Below are 16460 nucleotides of genomic sequence, written 5' to 3'. Positions count from 1 at the left end.
AGATCCTAACCTTTTGTAGCATTAATACAAACACGTATTTCCAACCATGAAACATTTGTAAAGTGTATTATTATATCCTGTATTGTTTACATTACCCAGCAATTTCCTCTTTTCTTGCCTATTAAAATCATGGCATGTATCTCTGTAGCAGTTTACTATATGTCTCTGCATTTGTTTAAACATTCCAACCTGTGGTATGAACACGTTTCCTCTTATGACTGGTGCTGACTGTTTACTCTGTTCATTTGTAAACTATACGCTCCGATTCTAGTCTCATGTCAGATCTAGGACTCCATCTGTATTTCCAAATTAACCGATGAAGACTATTAGTAGAGCCAAACCCTGCTACAACCCAATGGTCTGTTGTCAACTGTTGGGACAGACGAGTTGAAATTTGAATAATCCCTGGGGCTCATCCTCTGCTGAAGGTAACATTGTTGCACCATGTAGGGTCTAATAGTATTTAATTGATGTTTATGTCACTACCCGATCCGTCACCCTACCGATCGGTTCTGCGCATGTGCGAGATGGTCCGGAAGTCCGGACGGCAACCCAAGATGGACCCTTGACACAGTGGCTTTTCGCAAAGCTCAAAAAGAAAAACCGAGAGAGATGAGTTATTGTTATTACAACGTGACTTCACTATTATTTAACAACTCTTTTTATTGGGTTCTTTTATTTGGAGTTAAGTACATTGTCAGAATAAGTGAGAAATAGATTTAACTTCTGTTAGACAGCTATCATACTGAATACATATTTACTGTGAATGTATGCAAAAATGTATGGCATATGGCTGTCTAACAGAAGTTAAATTCATTCCTCACTTATTCTGACAATGTACTTAACCCAAATAAAAGAACCCAATAAAAAGAGTTGTTAAATAATAGTGAAGTCACGTTGTAATAACAATAACTCATCTCTCTCGAGTTTTCTTTTTGAGCTTTGCTAAAAGCCACTGTGTCAAGTGTCTATCTGGTGTTGCCGTCCGGAGTTGTCCAACATGGCGGACCCTCTCGCACATGCGCAGAACTGATCAGGCAGGGTGACGGATCGGGTAGTGACAGTTTAGCTAATGGTTGGCTCCAGTTGTGATTGTCTGTCTCTTGTGTCAGACCTATGATTGGCTGGAATCTCAACTGATGAGCTCCTAAGTTAATTAATGAATAGATTCACTCATAAGGTTCAAACATACACCAAGGCCTCAATCTTAAAGTATGCAGAAGTGTCATGTCATTATCTTTCTTCTCTTTTGGTGAATTGCAGTTGGAGAACTCAATAAAGTTTGTTGAAAAAAAATCCATGGATTCCGCCTGTGGGCTGCAGACCAGAACAATGGATACGATCAGTGTGTGATATGAAACTGGTGAAGAATTCCTAAATAAAGCAGAAATACGTACAGTTATAGCGCCAACGTGTATGTTGGGCACGTTTTTAAAAGTTAAACGATGTTTGACGTGTTTGAAACAGCTAAAGAAGTGTTAGTTATATTGTCAGACCAAAGAGTCCGAATCCCGATATGATCGATGAGCAACACGCAGCAGCAGTTAGCCTGTTAGCCTCCATGGTTAGTCTCAGATGAGCAAAGTGGGATGTTCTGTCTAACCTCAAGATAACGTGAAAATGACGGACTACGCAGAAGAGCAAAGGAATGAACTGGAAGCTATAGAGTCTATATACCCAGACTCTTACACAGGTTTGACTTTAATTCATGAAACATTAAACAGAGAAGCGATAGACAGCCGAGTTAGCTCCTAGTCTAGCAATGACTCACGACATAATTGACTGAAACATACATCCAACAAATGCAGCTAACTATTTCTGGGGCACAAAGTGGTACAACGTTATATGTATTGTTGTTGTAACGGTACTGCAGCTATATGCCAGACATGCTGCAGTTAATGAGAAGCTGAGAACATGACTATGGACAGTGAGGTGGCGCTTCTCCGAACTACATTCAGTTGTAGTAACTCTATCCTTTTTAATGCATATATGTATAGATATGGTCACTACTTCAACATTTTAGATAACGACCTATATAACGCTATACATTCCTTATTTCGTTTTTGTTATTTTCTAATTACCTGAAATGGTTACTAATTAGTGCAATTGATTAAACGGGATCAACACTTCACATCAAATATATAAATATGATAAGATTATAAAATACAAAGTATTGTTAAATATTAAACCAGTAGATTCCTACCTCTTTGTTAAAATATTACATTTCCTATTCAAGTGATATAATGATAATAGGCTACTAACATATTTTGTCATATTATACTTTTTGGTATATCTATTTTTTCATGTAAATCTATATTTTAATGTTATAATAGTTTGGGTTTTTATTAATAGTTTTATTTTGTGGTCATTGCCTTACAATCTATTGTGTTATGTTCACATTTCACAAGACTGAATACATTGAAAACGACCCCCTCCACCAGGCAGCTGCACAAACATAATGCCACTCTGTAAAACTGATGCAGCAGTATGTAATAAGGCATCAAAACATGTTGTAATGACACTCCTTCAAGCATTACGTTTTAAGACAGATTGCTCTCTGCTGTCAGATTAGGAATTGTCACATGGTGTGTTAAATTAAACCTCTTTATTCAATAGCATCTGATACTAATACATGTGTGTTTGTAGTTCTTTCAGAGAAGCCTATCAGCTTCACCATCAATGTAACGTCAGATGCAGCGGAAAACGGTGAAAGTGAGTAAATGTCTTCGTCTATGGTTGCAAATTGTTATCCATTCCACACATGTGTTTAACACTGTTAGGAAATCTCACCTTGTGCACAATGAAATGAAGCGATATTGAATGAAATAGCATATCAAAGTGGACTTGAGTTGTGCAAGCTATATCGTAAACACCCTATTAAATGTGAGTTTAATAAAATGAGTCGTCTGTTTTGTTCTTGCAGCCGTGGAAGCAACATTAAAGTTCACATATGTAGAGAAATATCCAGATGAGCCCCCGTTGTGGGAGATCCACGACCAGGAGAACCTGGAGGACAGCGACATGGGAGAGATCTTCACCTTACTGCAGCAGCAGGTCGGTCCATATCTACTTCATTTATATCAGTTTGTACTTCTATATAATTAAAGGATCCATACCTCAAATATAGTAGTTGATGACAATACCAGTAAAACAAATTGATTACCATGGTAAACAAAAACTAAAAGACACACTTTGCTGCTGTCAATCAAACACCAACACGCCCACCAGCTGAAAAAGAAAATTAGAATTTGTCATATTTCAAGGGCTGCAACGACATATTGACTTTATCGATGAGATCTAGGTGCATTTTTTACATTTATGTTCCGTTCCGGAGATGGATGCAGCCGGGCGCCGGGAGGATTTCACTGTGAGGGCTGTTAAATCTATTTCAGAAAATAAATTAAATTGATTTAACAGTGGAATAGCCTCAGACATGCTAAATAATAACAACATATGCTACACTCAGATAGCATGACTAAAACTGATTTTAACCATCTCGGGCTGGACTGCACATTCATAAAGCCTGCATTAAGCAACACCATAAGAGCACGGTGCAAAGTATATACATGCTCTTACAGTAGTCCTCTGTACAGAAAACTGTAGTTCCCCACAGCAGACACACATTAATAACAACCGCTGGCTAGTCATAAATACGTTGGATAGTGTAAGTGCAGTGGGATTCTCTTGAAACCCGGTCGCCTTTTCTTAAGTCCTTTTTGAATTCTCCTATCCACTATTCCTTAACCCCATGAACTTCAGACAGAGGTCCAGGAATCGTGGTTAGGAAAAGACGATAGGAGCTGATTTTTGGACAATTCCACTGCAACCCTAGTCAACACCATTCAATATACATGCAAATTACAAGTGTGGTCTACACATGTTTGTTGAGCGTGTGTTCTCTTGCGCCACATGGTGGACACGAGAGAGGGTTCCAGATGTGTAATTTGTCAAATTCTGCGTATCACACTCCATGCAAAAATAATGTCCAGGGTTGCAGTCGAATTATCCAAAAATCAGCTCCTATCGTCTATTCCTATCCACTATTCCTTGACCTCTGTGTGAAACGTCACGGGGTTAAGGGATAGTGGATAGGATCATTCAAAAGGACTTAGGAGAAGAGACTGCTGTACTTTAGAGAATCCGACTGCACTTTCACTATCCGACGTGTTTATGATGCGCCAGCGGACGTCATAAATGTGCGTCTGCTGCTGTGGGGAAACTATGGAAACAGTTTTCTATAGTGGACTACAACATGGATGTTTAATAAGAACGAGGGACTACTGTAAACTCATCTAGAGACTCTGCACCGTGCTCTGTTGCTGTTGCTTTATGCTTTATGAACGTGGACAACAGAGAAACATATTCTTCATGATCAAAGTTGGAATTGAAATAAAAAAGGAAAGTGAAACTTGGGCTTCACAGTATTAATTCACATGAATCCCAATACGTATGATTGTATGAAAAGTGTTGAACGTTCAAAACAAAGCACTTTGGCAAGTTACCACATAAGTTGTCAAATGCTTAATAAGCACCGTAACTTTCATGATGTCATTTCTCGGTCATAATCGGTTGTTTCCGTAAAGGGCCGAATGTTGTGTCACGGTAAATGCTGCGGCTGCAAGGCATTGTGGCGCAGCATTTTCTCCTCTCCTTTCGTCAAGGGAGGTCCAGTGGTTCCTAAGCTAAAGGAGCGGGCCCGGCGCCACGAGGGGGCAAAAGGGGGCATTGCCCCCTCAGTTGTATTCTTTGCCCCCTCACTTTGAGCATCATTCATCCACCAAAAAGTACATTAAATGTCACAATTATTAATTAACTTTAAATAATTATTTTCCCCAATACACGTTACTATGTTTAGATCAGATACGTGGGCAGGCAGTCAAGCAATGTGTAAAAAAGCCTCAACCCCAAGTGAGCTTGTAGTCTTAATGTTAGCATGTGTGCTAAGCTGTAAACACAGTCGGATGGGTAACCAAAACTTCCCCGTTTTCCGGGCAGAGTCCCCATTTTCGGTGGCTGGTACCCGGTTGAAACTCCCGAAAATGTTCCCGTTTTTGAACGTGCGTTAAAAAAAATAGAGCAAGGTGAAATCAAATGTTATATGTCAGTAAAAACAGAGTAACAGTGTTGTGCCTGTTTGTAGCGTTAGCGTATTTCTTCTTCTACTACTTCTTCTTCTTTTTTCTTTAATGGCGAATCGCTTCCACTTGGAGCATATATCGCCACCTACTGTTGATTTATTAAATGTTTATATTGAATCCTTGTCCTCAGACCAGTGGTTTTGAGGAACTTGAAGATCAGCTTGTTTACTTCATTTCTTGATTTACATATTGATTTGTATATTGAATTTAAATCCAAACAATATGACATCAACAAAAAATAAGACGGACAACTACAGATAGCACCACACATGATGGTTACTTGTTATTATTTAGGGCTGCCAGTATGGATCAGGTTTTTTCCAAAGCGAGCCCTTTTACTAGAATAATAATATATTATGTATTATATCAACCGTATTGGTACAATGAGCGATATCTAGTGACGGATTTTCGAACATTGATTTGATTTTTCTCATGGCAGTTAGACTCTAGAGACAAACCAGGGGACTTTATTTTTATTTGTAATCTGTGTCTGTCCATTTGGTGTAGTATTTGATCCAATATTACATTTGGTTTATAAATTAGTCACTTTCTTATGAAATGCCAGGTTTTAGGCCTTGATTTGAACATTCAAAAAAAAATCAACCAGATTAATGTTTCTTTAATCCTGACCTGACTAGAGGTAAGTAAATCTGTATAGGAAGACGAGTTAAGGGATAGAGGAGAAAAGGTTATGGTATAATTACAGAGCCTCTCCATTTATAAATTGAGGAAATCAATGTTAGTCTGTTAACCAAAGTGCAGCCATCTATCTATCAACTATCTACTATCTATTATTAAAGATCAGAGGAAAAGAACAGAACGAGAGGGGTAAATCCAGAATAAAAATAAAGAAGCAAAGAGATTGTAGAGCAGTGAGAAGGAAAAAAGCTTGGTGTGTCAATTCATTACAATCGCCCCCTCGGATTTTTTAACAGCCCCCTCAGTAATTTCATCCTGGAGCCGGGCCTGTAAAGGAGGTTACAAAGGAAGTTTGAAACCTCCTTTCCTTTCATCTAGAGAATTTGAACGGCACTTATGATGGCTGTCACTGAGGGACTTCCGGGTCATTTCACTGTGTTAGGAAGGTTCCTAAGCTAAATGGACTATTCGACCGCAGCCCAGGTCTCCAACGGTCAGGGCAAAGCACGGCTGCATCAATCAGCATTCTGCTACTACCCCCATTGTGTTTGGAGTGCCAGGACCTGTTCATTGCTGCTTGCAGCTTTGATTTATTATTTTAAATGTATTAAATAATTTTTTTAATAAAGCCAAGATATCTGTTTAAAATGAATAGTTATTTTGGATCCTTTGGACAATAAATAAACTTTAATGTCACAAACTAGCAGCGCTCTGATGATAAAAAGGATAAACAGTTAACAAGGTTTCCCTACATTCGTTTTTTGGCTCTTGTCTGTTATCATGGACACGAGGACTAACAGTGTGTGTGGTTGCTCTACAGGCAGATGAAAACCTGGGCATGGTGATGATCTTCACGCTGGTCACAGCCGTTCAGGACAAACTCAACGAAATAGTGGATTTGATGAAAAACAGACGTGAGGAGGAGAAGCGACGGATAGATGAAGAGGAAGAGGAGGCAGAGAAGGTGGGAACATTTCACATACACGTGATAAGTTTTACATTAGATATACTTTATTGATCCCAAATTGGGAAATTGTTTAGTTATGGCAGCATGTTTACGAGGCATTTCACATGTGTAAGAATGGGAACAAATAAATATAAACTGTAAATATATACAAATCAACAGTAGTAATATAAGTATCTGAGGAATGCACAAAACAAAAATAAATAGAATACGTTTGAAAACCCTGTAATATTCCAAAATCACTACCAAAATATATACACATAGGATACTATATACATTATAGAAGGATGCAATACGATCATTATTAAATATTGTGAGTCAAGTCGTTCAGTAAGATGTTCAGATCTGGTCTAAAGCCAGAGACTTTGCTGAGCTCTGAATCCACACTTTGGTTATTTTCCGCAGCAGTATTAAGAAGTTCAGTCTAGCATTTGAAGTTGAATATAATGATAAATGTGTGTTTATCAGGTGGCCTTCCAGGGCACCGTAGTAACAATCGAGAACTTCCTGGCGTGGAGAGGCAGGTTTGAGCTGGAGATGGCCGAGCTGAGGAGTAAAAGACAGAAAGAAGAAGAGCAGGCGGGAAAAATCAAACTCTCTGGTAAACACTGAGTCTTTTACTCAACATTTCTCCGTCAAGGCTCTATGAAATACTAAAGAAAATGTGTCCCTCCCCAGGTAAACAGCTGTTTGAGACAGACCACAACCTGGACACATCGGACATTCAGTTCCTTGAAGACAGTGAGTGTTTAAACTGATGTTGTTATCATTGTTGTTCAATTGAATCGGATGTGATTATATGGTCAAAACATGTTGGAGACTTGTGGGGCTATAGAGCCCTGAAAGAACGTCAAGAATATGATAACGGGCCCTATCATACTTTTTGGAGCTTTCCCTTTCCTGTAGTGTGTTCTATAGGTTGTTGTGCATGTATATTGTCTGCAAAGGCTCAAATCCCAAAGTTACCTTCAGAGGGAGTTTCTCTCCCACACACTGTGACCTGGGGCCTCATTTATTTACGTGGGAAGGTTGCTTACGTAGTAGAAATAAAAAAAATAGGTACAGAAATGTTCGCCGGTTTCCCTTTATAAATCACAATCGACTCGAAATGCGGTGCAGCTTTTGCGGGCTTCACGTAACGCCCATATTTGCCTATAAATAGTCAAAGAAACGCCCATTCATTTATTCAATCTGACTGACTGCATGAAGAAGATCGCAGGAAACGACGACAGAACAGCTAAAAAAGACATCTCACACCGTGTCAGATTTTGGTTATTTTGGGGAGGTCGAGATAAATCATATTGTTTGGTGGATGCAGTTTGAACCGAGTAGCAGCATGGAGGTCGGATCGTCACCAAAATAAATAAATAAGTTGTCCGAAAAAGGTTCATGACAAAAAAAATACGTTTGTTAAATCATTTTAAGATTGGCTTTAATCAATGTTTGAAAATGTATTCTTCATATATGATAAATGAGAGGTAACATTTTGTTTATGGTATTATTTCCACATATTTCTCTCCATTCTTCCTTCTGCCAACGCGGTGTCGCAGTTTCTCGTCTCTCCCGTTTTTGTGCTTAGTGCGTACGCATGGGTTAGAGTTTGCGTGGAGGACCGCACGTTTTCCCGTCAAGTTAGTATTTTATAAATCGCAAACATTGCGTAGAAACTGGCATACGCCATTTTTTGAGCGTATATCCCTTTTATAAATGAGGCCCTGAACATTTAAGCATGTACACATGTCACACTAGAGGCACAAATATGAACATGAAAATTAGCATGATAGGGCCCCTTTAATAACTCTAATCTTTAATGTTCTATTCAAACTCAAACCTGCTCCCTCCCTCTGCAGCCGGAAACAACGTGGAGGTGGATGAGTCCCTATTCCAGGACATCGAGGACTTGGACCTGGATGAGGACGACCCGGACTTTGACCCTTTAGCCATGGGGAGTGACGAGGACTAAAGCAGGAGAGGACAGACTGACGGTCAGAACAGACTGCTCTTCGGGAATATGATCTGACAGGAATATGATCTGATGTGTCTAACATCACAATTACCTTTCAAAGACTCTAACAGCAGCTGCAGAGGAATTCCTCAGAAACAGAAACACATACATTTTTCATTTCTATGCCCCAACAATAAAATTGACAAAATAAACCTGTGTCCTGGCTCTGTTTGACCCTGCTGATGGCACTAAAGCATTCCGCCTGCCCTGGGGCAACACACTCTCACTCCCTAAGCGTCCAATAGCGAAGTTTGGTCAGTGTCCGTGGCGTCCAGTTGTGACGCTCCTAGGCTCCTTCAGCGTCATAAAGGGACGCAAATAGCTTTCAACTGATTGCAATGTATTCCCATCTGTGTCGGGATTTGACGCTCATGGAAGCACGGCATTCGTTTGTGTCGGCTGCCCTTAAAGGTAATGTGAGCGTCCATTCCCAGGAGTAAAGGATGGCAGAAGACACTACACTACCCAGAATCCCCAGCTATCGTTTGGACTACACCATGTGCTCTGTTTGACAAACCCCGTGATAGTCCTCAAGCTCTGTGATTGGAGAGTGTGCTCCAAGGGTTAAGCCGATTCTCGAACAGCACTTGAAATGGGATGGAACCACGGCAGACTGTCCAAAACTGGATTTGAACGGGTCCACCGCGTCCCCCCTCCCCCACCCCGTCCCCAGAACTACACATGCTGGCTATTCTGTTTCGCAACATGTTCTCTATGGCATGTCTCTACTGGGAGTTATAGTTTTAAAAGACGTTTTCGTATTTCCCATAATAAGAAGTTGCCAGTATTAAACTGTGTACATCCCTGGAGGTTTAGGGGACAGGAAACACTCACATTTAAAACATATAATTAATAAATGGGTGAAAATTGCTTGTGCCCATTATGGGCAGTATTACTATATATACCCACATGCCAGCTAAGGTCTGTGACGACCCCTCCCCCCTTCTGCCTGGCTGTGCTCCCTGCCTTGCTGTCTTCTGGCAGGTACTGGGAGTGTCGTCCTGTTTGTGCCCGCCCATCTAGAGGCGGAGCCACCAGAAGGCATAAAGGTTTCCCAGCTGCAAGGATCAATCTCTCTGATTCAGATCCTGGCATGCTGCAGCAACCTCAGCCTACAGCCTGTGTTAGGTTTGATGCACCCTCCAACATGCTACAACACCCTTCCACACACTCACACACTGCTCACACTACTGACAGTCTGATTCTTACCACATTATACATCAGAGGTGTTCTTCAACAATCTGTTAAATAAATATATATTTGGCATTAAACTCTGTGTGGCCTCCCTGTTTGTTCCAGCCTTTGGAAGGTTGTAACAAGTGGGGGCTCGTCCGAGATCACTTCCGGTGCTGGATAAAGGACATGGTGACCTATTTCAGTCAGGGAGTGTTCACACAGCTGGTTGGTTGACTCTGAGTTTTGTAGGGGAAAATAGGTCAGGTTGATCTTACTGTCTAAGTAACTGGTCTTACTCACAGTTGTGTTTCTGTCCCAGGCAAGCTATGTTTTCCGGTATTGCTGTTTTGTGTTAAAGGCTGTCAAATGTTTGGAACCCTAATTCCTGTTCGGTATAAGCAATGAGAGACACAAGCTGTCTCCATTGAACCTTTTTTTGTTTTTGTTTGTTATTTTGGTGTAGTAAGTGGCTAGAGCATTTGCTCGGGTGCACTCCATGACTGCCTAGGTGATTTTCAATTGCTGAGAATTAACCGGGTCACTGGGCTTTTGTGCTTAAAATCCTACCACAATTCTACACGAAGACTAGGGGTGAGTGAGTCAGTAAGCATTTGGTAAGGCAGTTAGCCAGAGGAGTGGGGTCTCCATATGTAAAACTGTCTTTCACTATCAGTACTGCTGGAAAAGCCTTGCCTTGGTCGGTAAACAGTTAAATGGCTTCTATTGAAGATTTTGTTGAGTCCCCAAATGAGGATTTGTTGGGTACTTATAAAAAAGATCAGCTTTTGAGAGTGGCTGACCATTACGGTCTTGAACTTCCCAAAAAGTTGAATAAAGAGGAGTTGTTGGTAGAAATAAAGGCACAGTTAGTGGAAAAAAGTATTTTGTCTGTCTTTCTGGGGCCTACCTCCCAACAGTCAATTGAGTCAGGTAATGTTTCAGGTGTGGCTCCAGTCCTGTCTGGACTTGGGGTTGGACTGTCATTTAAAGAACAGAAGGAGCTTCTCATGCTACACTTGGAACGTGATGTGGAGATAGAAAAGTTGAGACAAAATGCCCGTCTTCAGGAAGCAGAGATCGCTCAAGTTCAGGTTAGACAAAAACTAGACTTGGAGCGCTACAGATTGGTGCTGATGAGTGAAGGTAAGCTTCCAGCTGAGACCAGGAGGCTGCGAAAACTGTGTTGTGCTCGGCTCCTGTCCTAGCAGCACCCCAGATGGACCAGCCCTTCATTCTTCATGTGGATGCTAGTAAGGTTGGAGCTGGGGCTGTACTCGCGCAGGTTGATGAGAGCGGCTCCGAATGCCCGGTAAGTTTCTTCTCTAAGAAATGTAACTCATCAATTAAACTATTCTATCATTGAAAAGGAGGCACTGGCACTCATCTGGGCGTTAAAGCATTTGGAGGTGTATGTTGGGAGTGGAGTTGGGCCCTTGGTGGTCTATACAGATCATAACCCCCTAACCTTTCTGCACTCGCTCCAGAATCCAAATCAACGCCTTATGCGTTGGTGTCTCTTCCTCCAGCCTTTTCATCTGAACATTAGGCATGTCAAAGTTGTGGATAATACAGTGGCTGATGCCATGTCCAGGGCTATAACCTCCTAGGTTAACTAGTGTTTTTCTCCCTGCAGGGGTGTCTGTTTTTTCTGTTTTGCCCTCTCTTAAAATGCTTCTTAGGTACCAAAGTTGCTGAGGGGTTGAGCAAGAGGCTACAGATGTGCTTGCAGGTTGTACGAACATTTGAAGGTTAACTTTTGTTGTGTCTATGGTGTTTGGTGGTTGTGTTTTTGTGCCTCAGGTTGGAGGATCCTAGTGGGTCCTCCATTTTAAGGGAGGGGGTGTGACGACCCCTCCCCCCTTCTGCCTGGCTGTGCTCCCTGCCTTGCTGTCTTCTGGCAGGTACTGGGAGTGTCGTCCTGTTTGTGCCCGCCCATCTAGAGGCGGAGCCACCAGAAGGCATAAAGGTTTCCCAGCTGCAAGGATCAATCTCTCTGATTCAGATCCTGGCCTGCTGCAGCAACCTCAGCCTACAGCCTGTGTTAGGTTTGATGCACCCTCCAACATGCTACAACACCCTTCCACACACTCACACACTGCTCACACTACTGACAGTCTGATTCTTACCACATTATACATCAGAGGTGTTCTTCAACAATCTGTTAAATAAATATATATTTGGCATTAAACTCTGTGTGGCCTCCCTGTTTGTTCCAGCCTTTGGAAGGTTGTAACAGGTCAGAAGAGCTTTATTTAACAGCTGGTCTTATGTGTGTGACCCATGTGATAACATTACATTACATTAATTGATAAGCCTGAAACATGCACTTGTCAAGGTTCAGAGGCACATTTTGCAAATATGGCAGTAGCCATCGATCAGCTTAAGATAAAATATACTTTATTGATCCCAAGTTGGAACATTTGCGTTACATCAGCATGTGTAACAGTTAAATATGCAGTTGTGTTTATTTGAAAATCATTTAGTATAATCACACAAATTCTGTGTTTTATATTCAACAATTCTGTGTTCTTTATTTATTGATTGTTCAATACCTGACAAGGCCGGAGATGAAATATCTACATACATCTTATAAGAGTATAATACATTATGTATAATATCAGTTAAAATAAGTGCTTCAACATAGTTAACATTGCTGGAGGTATGCACAAATATTGATAGATGTCTTGTAATGCACTATTGAGGAACCTGCAACCCAGGTTTTTCATTCAGTGCAGAACTACACCACAGTTGTGTAGGCCTATATGATATGTCAATAAACCTTAGAAAATCATGAAATCTTGAAAGGGATGTGCAAAATAGTCATTACATACAGTCTTTAATTAACTATTAGTAGAGAATAACGAGTAATGAATATACTTTATAGGGATCCTATTAATATCTAATAATAAAAATAATGAAATTCAATAACATGCTTTAACCACCAGGGGCCTATACTACGAACCTGGTTCAACCTAACCTGGATATGTTTGAGTTAGCCGGTTGGCCTAATCCAAAACATACGCGCTCTCGCTAAACTGTACTACGACGCTGGTTATCAAGTGGATCGCTCAAGCCAGCCGTGTCCTATCTAGTTAGGTGCGCGTTCACATGAAAGGGGTGGTATTTGGAGCATTCGACCAATCACAAACATGGAGAAGCGTACTGACAGCGCAGCGTCATACTTCCTGAATGAAAAGTGAACTTTAATACTAGTCAAAAATGAAGAAGTTAAACTTTAAACATCCATGACTTAAACACTTTATCCAGGATAAAAGCCACAGAGCTGCACCTGCAAGGTGAATACAGCTGGTAAAAGAAAAAGTGTTTGAATGCGTACATTAACAGGTTTATGATATCACTGCCCCGTCTAAAACACGATCTGACTTCAATTACATTTGTCTCGAGTGTTTCGTCAACTTATGTGTTGCTTAAAATAATACTTCTGCATACAGTATGTGACACTGTGAGTGTTGCACGGCCAGATACGGCTCAGCTGACTCAGATAAGGAGATATATGATACATTATGAAGTGATATGCCGCGGACTGTACTTAATGTACTCTGATCCGGTTACTTATGTTGTGGCCGATATTTAAGTAAGCTTTCTTAACGCTAATGTTATAATAGTCAGATTGCTCTGAAGATGGAGGTGATATTCTATTCATGTTCACGTTCACACAGTCGGTGATTTTTGCCGACCGTCTTTCCTGCGACGGCAGTTTTTCTGTATTTCCTTTCTCCTGTAATATGACTTGATCGCTTTAAACTCCGCACACTGAGCTCTGATTGGTCAGCAGGCGGTGCTTTCACTGAGTTGAGCTCTTAGCCTGCAACCTAACCTGGTCACGACCAGGTTAGCTGCTTAGCATATATTACCATGGAGATCTAGCCTGCTAAAAAGAGAACCAGCTTCGGATGACCGGAAAGCCGGAGTTTTCCCTGAATTTAGCCGGCTAAGCGAAAATCCTGCTTCGCAGTATACCCCCCTGGTGTCCCTTTATATCAACTGTGCACCTTTATGGTGTAAATACAGCCTATCTACCAATTGGATCAAATATAAAAGTGAGCCGAATTAGTGTTGATACTGCAAGGAGACGTATTGTGTGAAAAGAAATGTAAGATGTTGTTTAATGGCTGATATATTTGTGATCCACGTCACGTTTTCAGTTCCTCATGTTTGTCTTCTCATCAGGGCTCTATAAATACAGAACTACGGCAGATATGTAATATGTAATGCAGCCGAACCGTGTATTACAATGTCGTTATGTGATGACTTTCAAAGAGAAAAGCAAGCACACTCGGAATAAAGTATTATTATTTTTTTTTTTAAATGTTTTCGGTCTGTTAATGACGATGTGCTGTGAGATGTGAGACTGGAATTGCACAGGGGGGAAATAACGTAGGCTATCTTTAGATGCGGATTTTGTTAAACTAATATGTTTAGGCTGTGGACCAACACTATACAGTGACGGGAAAGGGGGTAGCAATAAAGATAACACCATTAAACAGTTACACAACATAACAGAAATAATATCGATAGCAGCGTCCCTAGCAACCACCTTGGTAACAATGAAAACGTCGCGATTTCCTGAAGTAATCTTTGTAATAACTAGCAAACTAAAGATCATGTACATCCACTGCACACATAATCTGAAATAACAACTCATATTTCTCGCATCAAATGACATCAAAACGCATTTTAATGGCCAAACTAACTTTAAAATAGGCATTTTCTACCAAGAATAAAACGAATTTCGGCCATGTTTTCTTTTTCTGCAGGGAGAAATTTGAAGATCATGTGACATAGACGCTGGGGATTCTGGGTAGTGTAGTGTCTTCTGCCATCCTTTACTCAGAAAAAATATTTGTTTCTCCGAATCGAAGGGGAAAAATACAAAAGCATTGCACACAATTTAAACCAATCAATGTTGTGTAATTAACAAGGATAATCTGGTGTTTTTTAGTCGATGAGTAGTGCAGATATCACTGTAAAATCAATCGACAGTAAGAGGAATACTTACTTCCGGGTGTACAATTCTCCGTTATCCAATGGGAATGGATGCTCACATTGCCTTTAAGGGCAGCCGGCATAAACGAATGCCGTGCTTCCATGAGCGTCAAATCCCGACGCAGATGGGAATACATTGCAATCAGTTGAAAGCTATTTGCGTCCCTTTATGACGCTGAAGGAGCCTAGGAGCGTCACAATTGGACGCCACGGACACTGACCAAACGTCGCTATTGGACGCTTAGGGAGTGAGTGTGTTGCCTGGGGAGGAAAGAATACAGTATACTTCATTAGCATGATCATTTAAAAAAGAGGTGGATAAATACAGATACAATGTTTCCCTCTTTAATGGGGCAGCAGCAAACCATTAAAATACTCAAGGAAATACTTCAAAACAGTACACTACGTTTTTCCATAAAATACTTAATTAATATATGTACTCAACATTAGAGTACAACGACTGATCATCATTTTAACTCTAATTACTTGAGTGAAGGATAATAGTATTGCTTGTAACAAATACACAAATTATCAATAACCTGTAGAGCAGGAGTGGGGAACCTCCGGCCCCCGGGCCGTATACGGCCCGCGAGACAATTTGGTGCGGCCCTCGAGGTCATTTATAAACACACGCAAAAAAGAAAAAAATGTAAGAAATCTATGCCGCAAAAAATTAAACAAGCGAGTGCCTGTTTTTCCTGGCCAATGTCAGGGTCCTTGAACACAACACGAGCCTAACGTGTCACCACGTGGTATATGTCTCGAGTGACAGGGGTGCAGTTCTGACGGAGAGCACCAGAAAGCCGCTCCAGCACTTCAGAAACTGCAGTACCCATAAGGAGCCGTACACATGCTGCAGTTTGTGCGTGTCTGTAGAGGCTTCTCAATACTCAAATTTCCCCTCCTCGACTCCCCTCCTCGATACTTAGACCTGCCCACAGGAGATGCGAGCGGAGGACCGAGGAGGGGAACCGAGGAGAGAGGAGGGGAAGCAGCAGACGTTTAAAGAAATGAGAACTCCTCTCCTCTGAGCGGTCATATTAAAGCGACGTCCGTTCATGATTACGTGGCAACAGCTGCATCAGCTGTCAGTGTTTTGTCATATTTTATAATCTCTGTTAGATCAGCTGAACATTGTTCCCCCACATATTTACTTTGAATTCATTGAGAGTGCGGTATAATGAGACAATAACAGGCTACAGATGCGGACACACAGACACAAATATGCAATTTAAAGTATGAGAGCACTCTCATAATAACGTAACACAATCAGAGACTGGATATATCCCCCCCCCCTCTCTCTAGTCGCTGAAATGGGGAATTGAAATTACAGGCCAAAAGTTGTATTTGCAATTTAAAAGTAAGCAGAGGACACCAAATCAACTAAGACCTGTCTGTCCGCCGCATCTGCGCACACACTGTACCACACACACACACACACACACACACACACACACACACACACACACACACACACACACACACACACACACACACACACACACACACACACACACACACACACACACAC

General features: G+C 41.1%; 1 protein-coding gene across 1 annotated transcript; it reads left to right on the top strand.

Moving 5' to 3' along the window:
• The first annotated feature begins 1508 nt into the window (after positions 1 to 1508).
• On the top strand, positions 1509 to 8898 carry rwdd1 (RWD domain containing 1). The gene is made up of 7 exons (XM_034101495.1): positions 1509 to 1693; positions 2647 to 2712; positions 2924 to 3054; positions 6598 to 6741; positions 7210 to 7342; positions 7420 to 7482; positions 8592 to 8898. The coding sequence occupies exons 1-7, from the start codon at positions 1621 to 1623 to the stop codon at positions 8702 to 8704; spliced, it is 723 nt and encodes a 240-aa protein (XP_033957386.1). The 5' UTR covers positions 1509 to 1620; the 3' UTR covers positions 8705 to 8898.
• Positions 8899 to 16460: the final 7562 nt, after the last annotated feature.

This window comes from Pseudochaenichthys georgianus, chromosome 16 (assembly GCF_902827115.2).
Source record: "Pseudochaenichthys georgianus chromosome 16, fPseGeo1.2, whole genome shotgun sequence".
Classification (NCBI taxonomy): domain Eukaryota; kingdom Metazoa; phylum Chordata; class Actinopteri; order Perciformes; family Channichthyidae; genus Pseudochaenichthys; species Pseudochaenichthys georgianus.
The sequence above is the reverse complement of the archived record's forward strand: the minus strand, read 5'-3'. Positions and strand labels throughout refer to the sequence as shown.

Coding starts and splice junctions, on each gene's coding strand:
- rwdd1 (XM_034101495.1), top strand. CDS start 1,621: ATGACGGACTACGCAGAAGAGCAAAGGAATGAACTGGAAGCTATAGAG. Junction 6,742..7,209: donor AGGAAGAGGAGGCAGAGAAG/GTGGGAACATTT, acceptor TGTGTTTATCAG/GTGGCCTTCCAGGGCACCGT. Junction 7,483..8,591: donor CATTCAGTTCCTTGAAGACA/GTGAGTGTTTAA, acceptor CTCCCTCTGCAG/CCGGAAACAACGTGGAGGTG.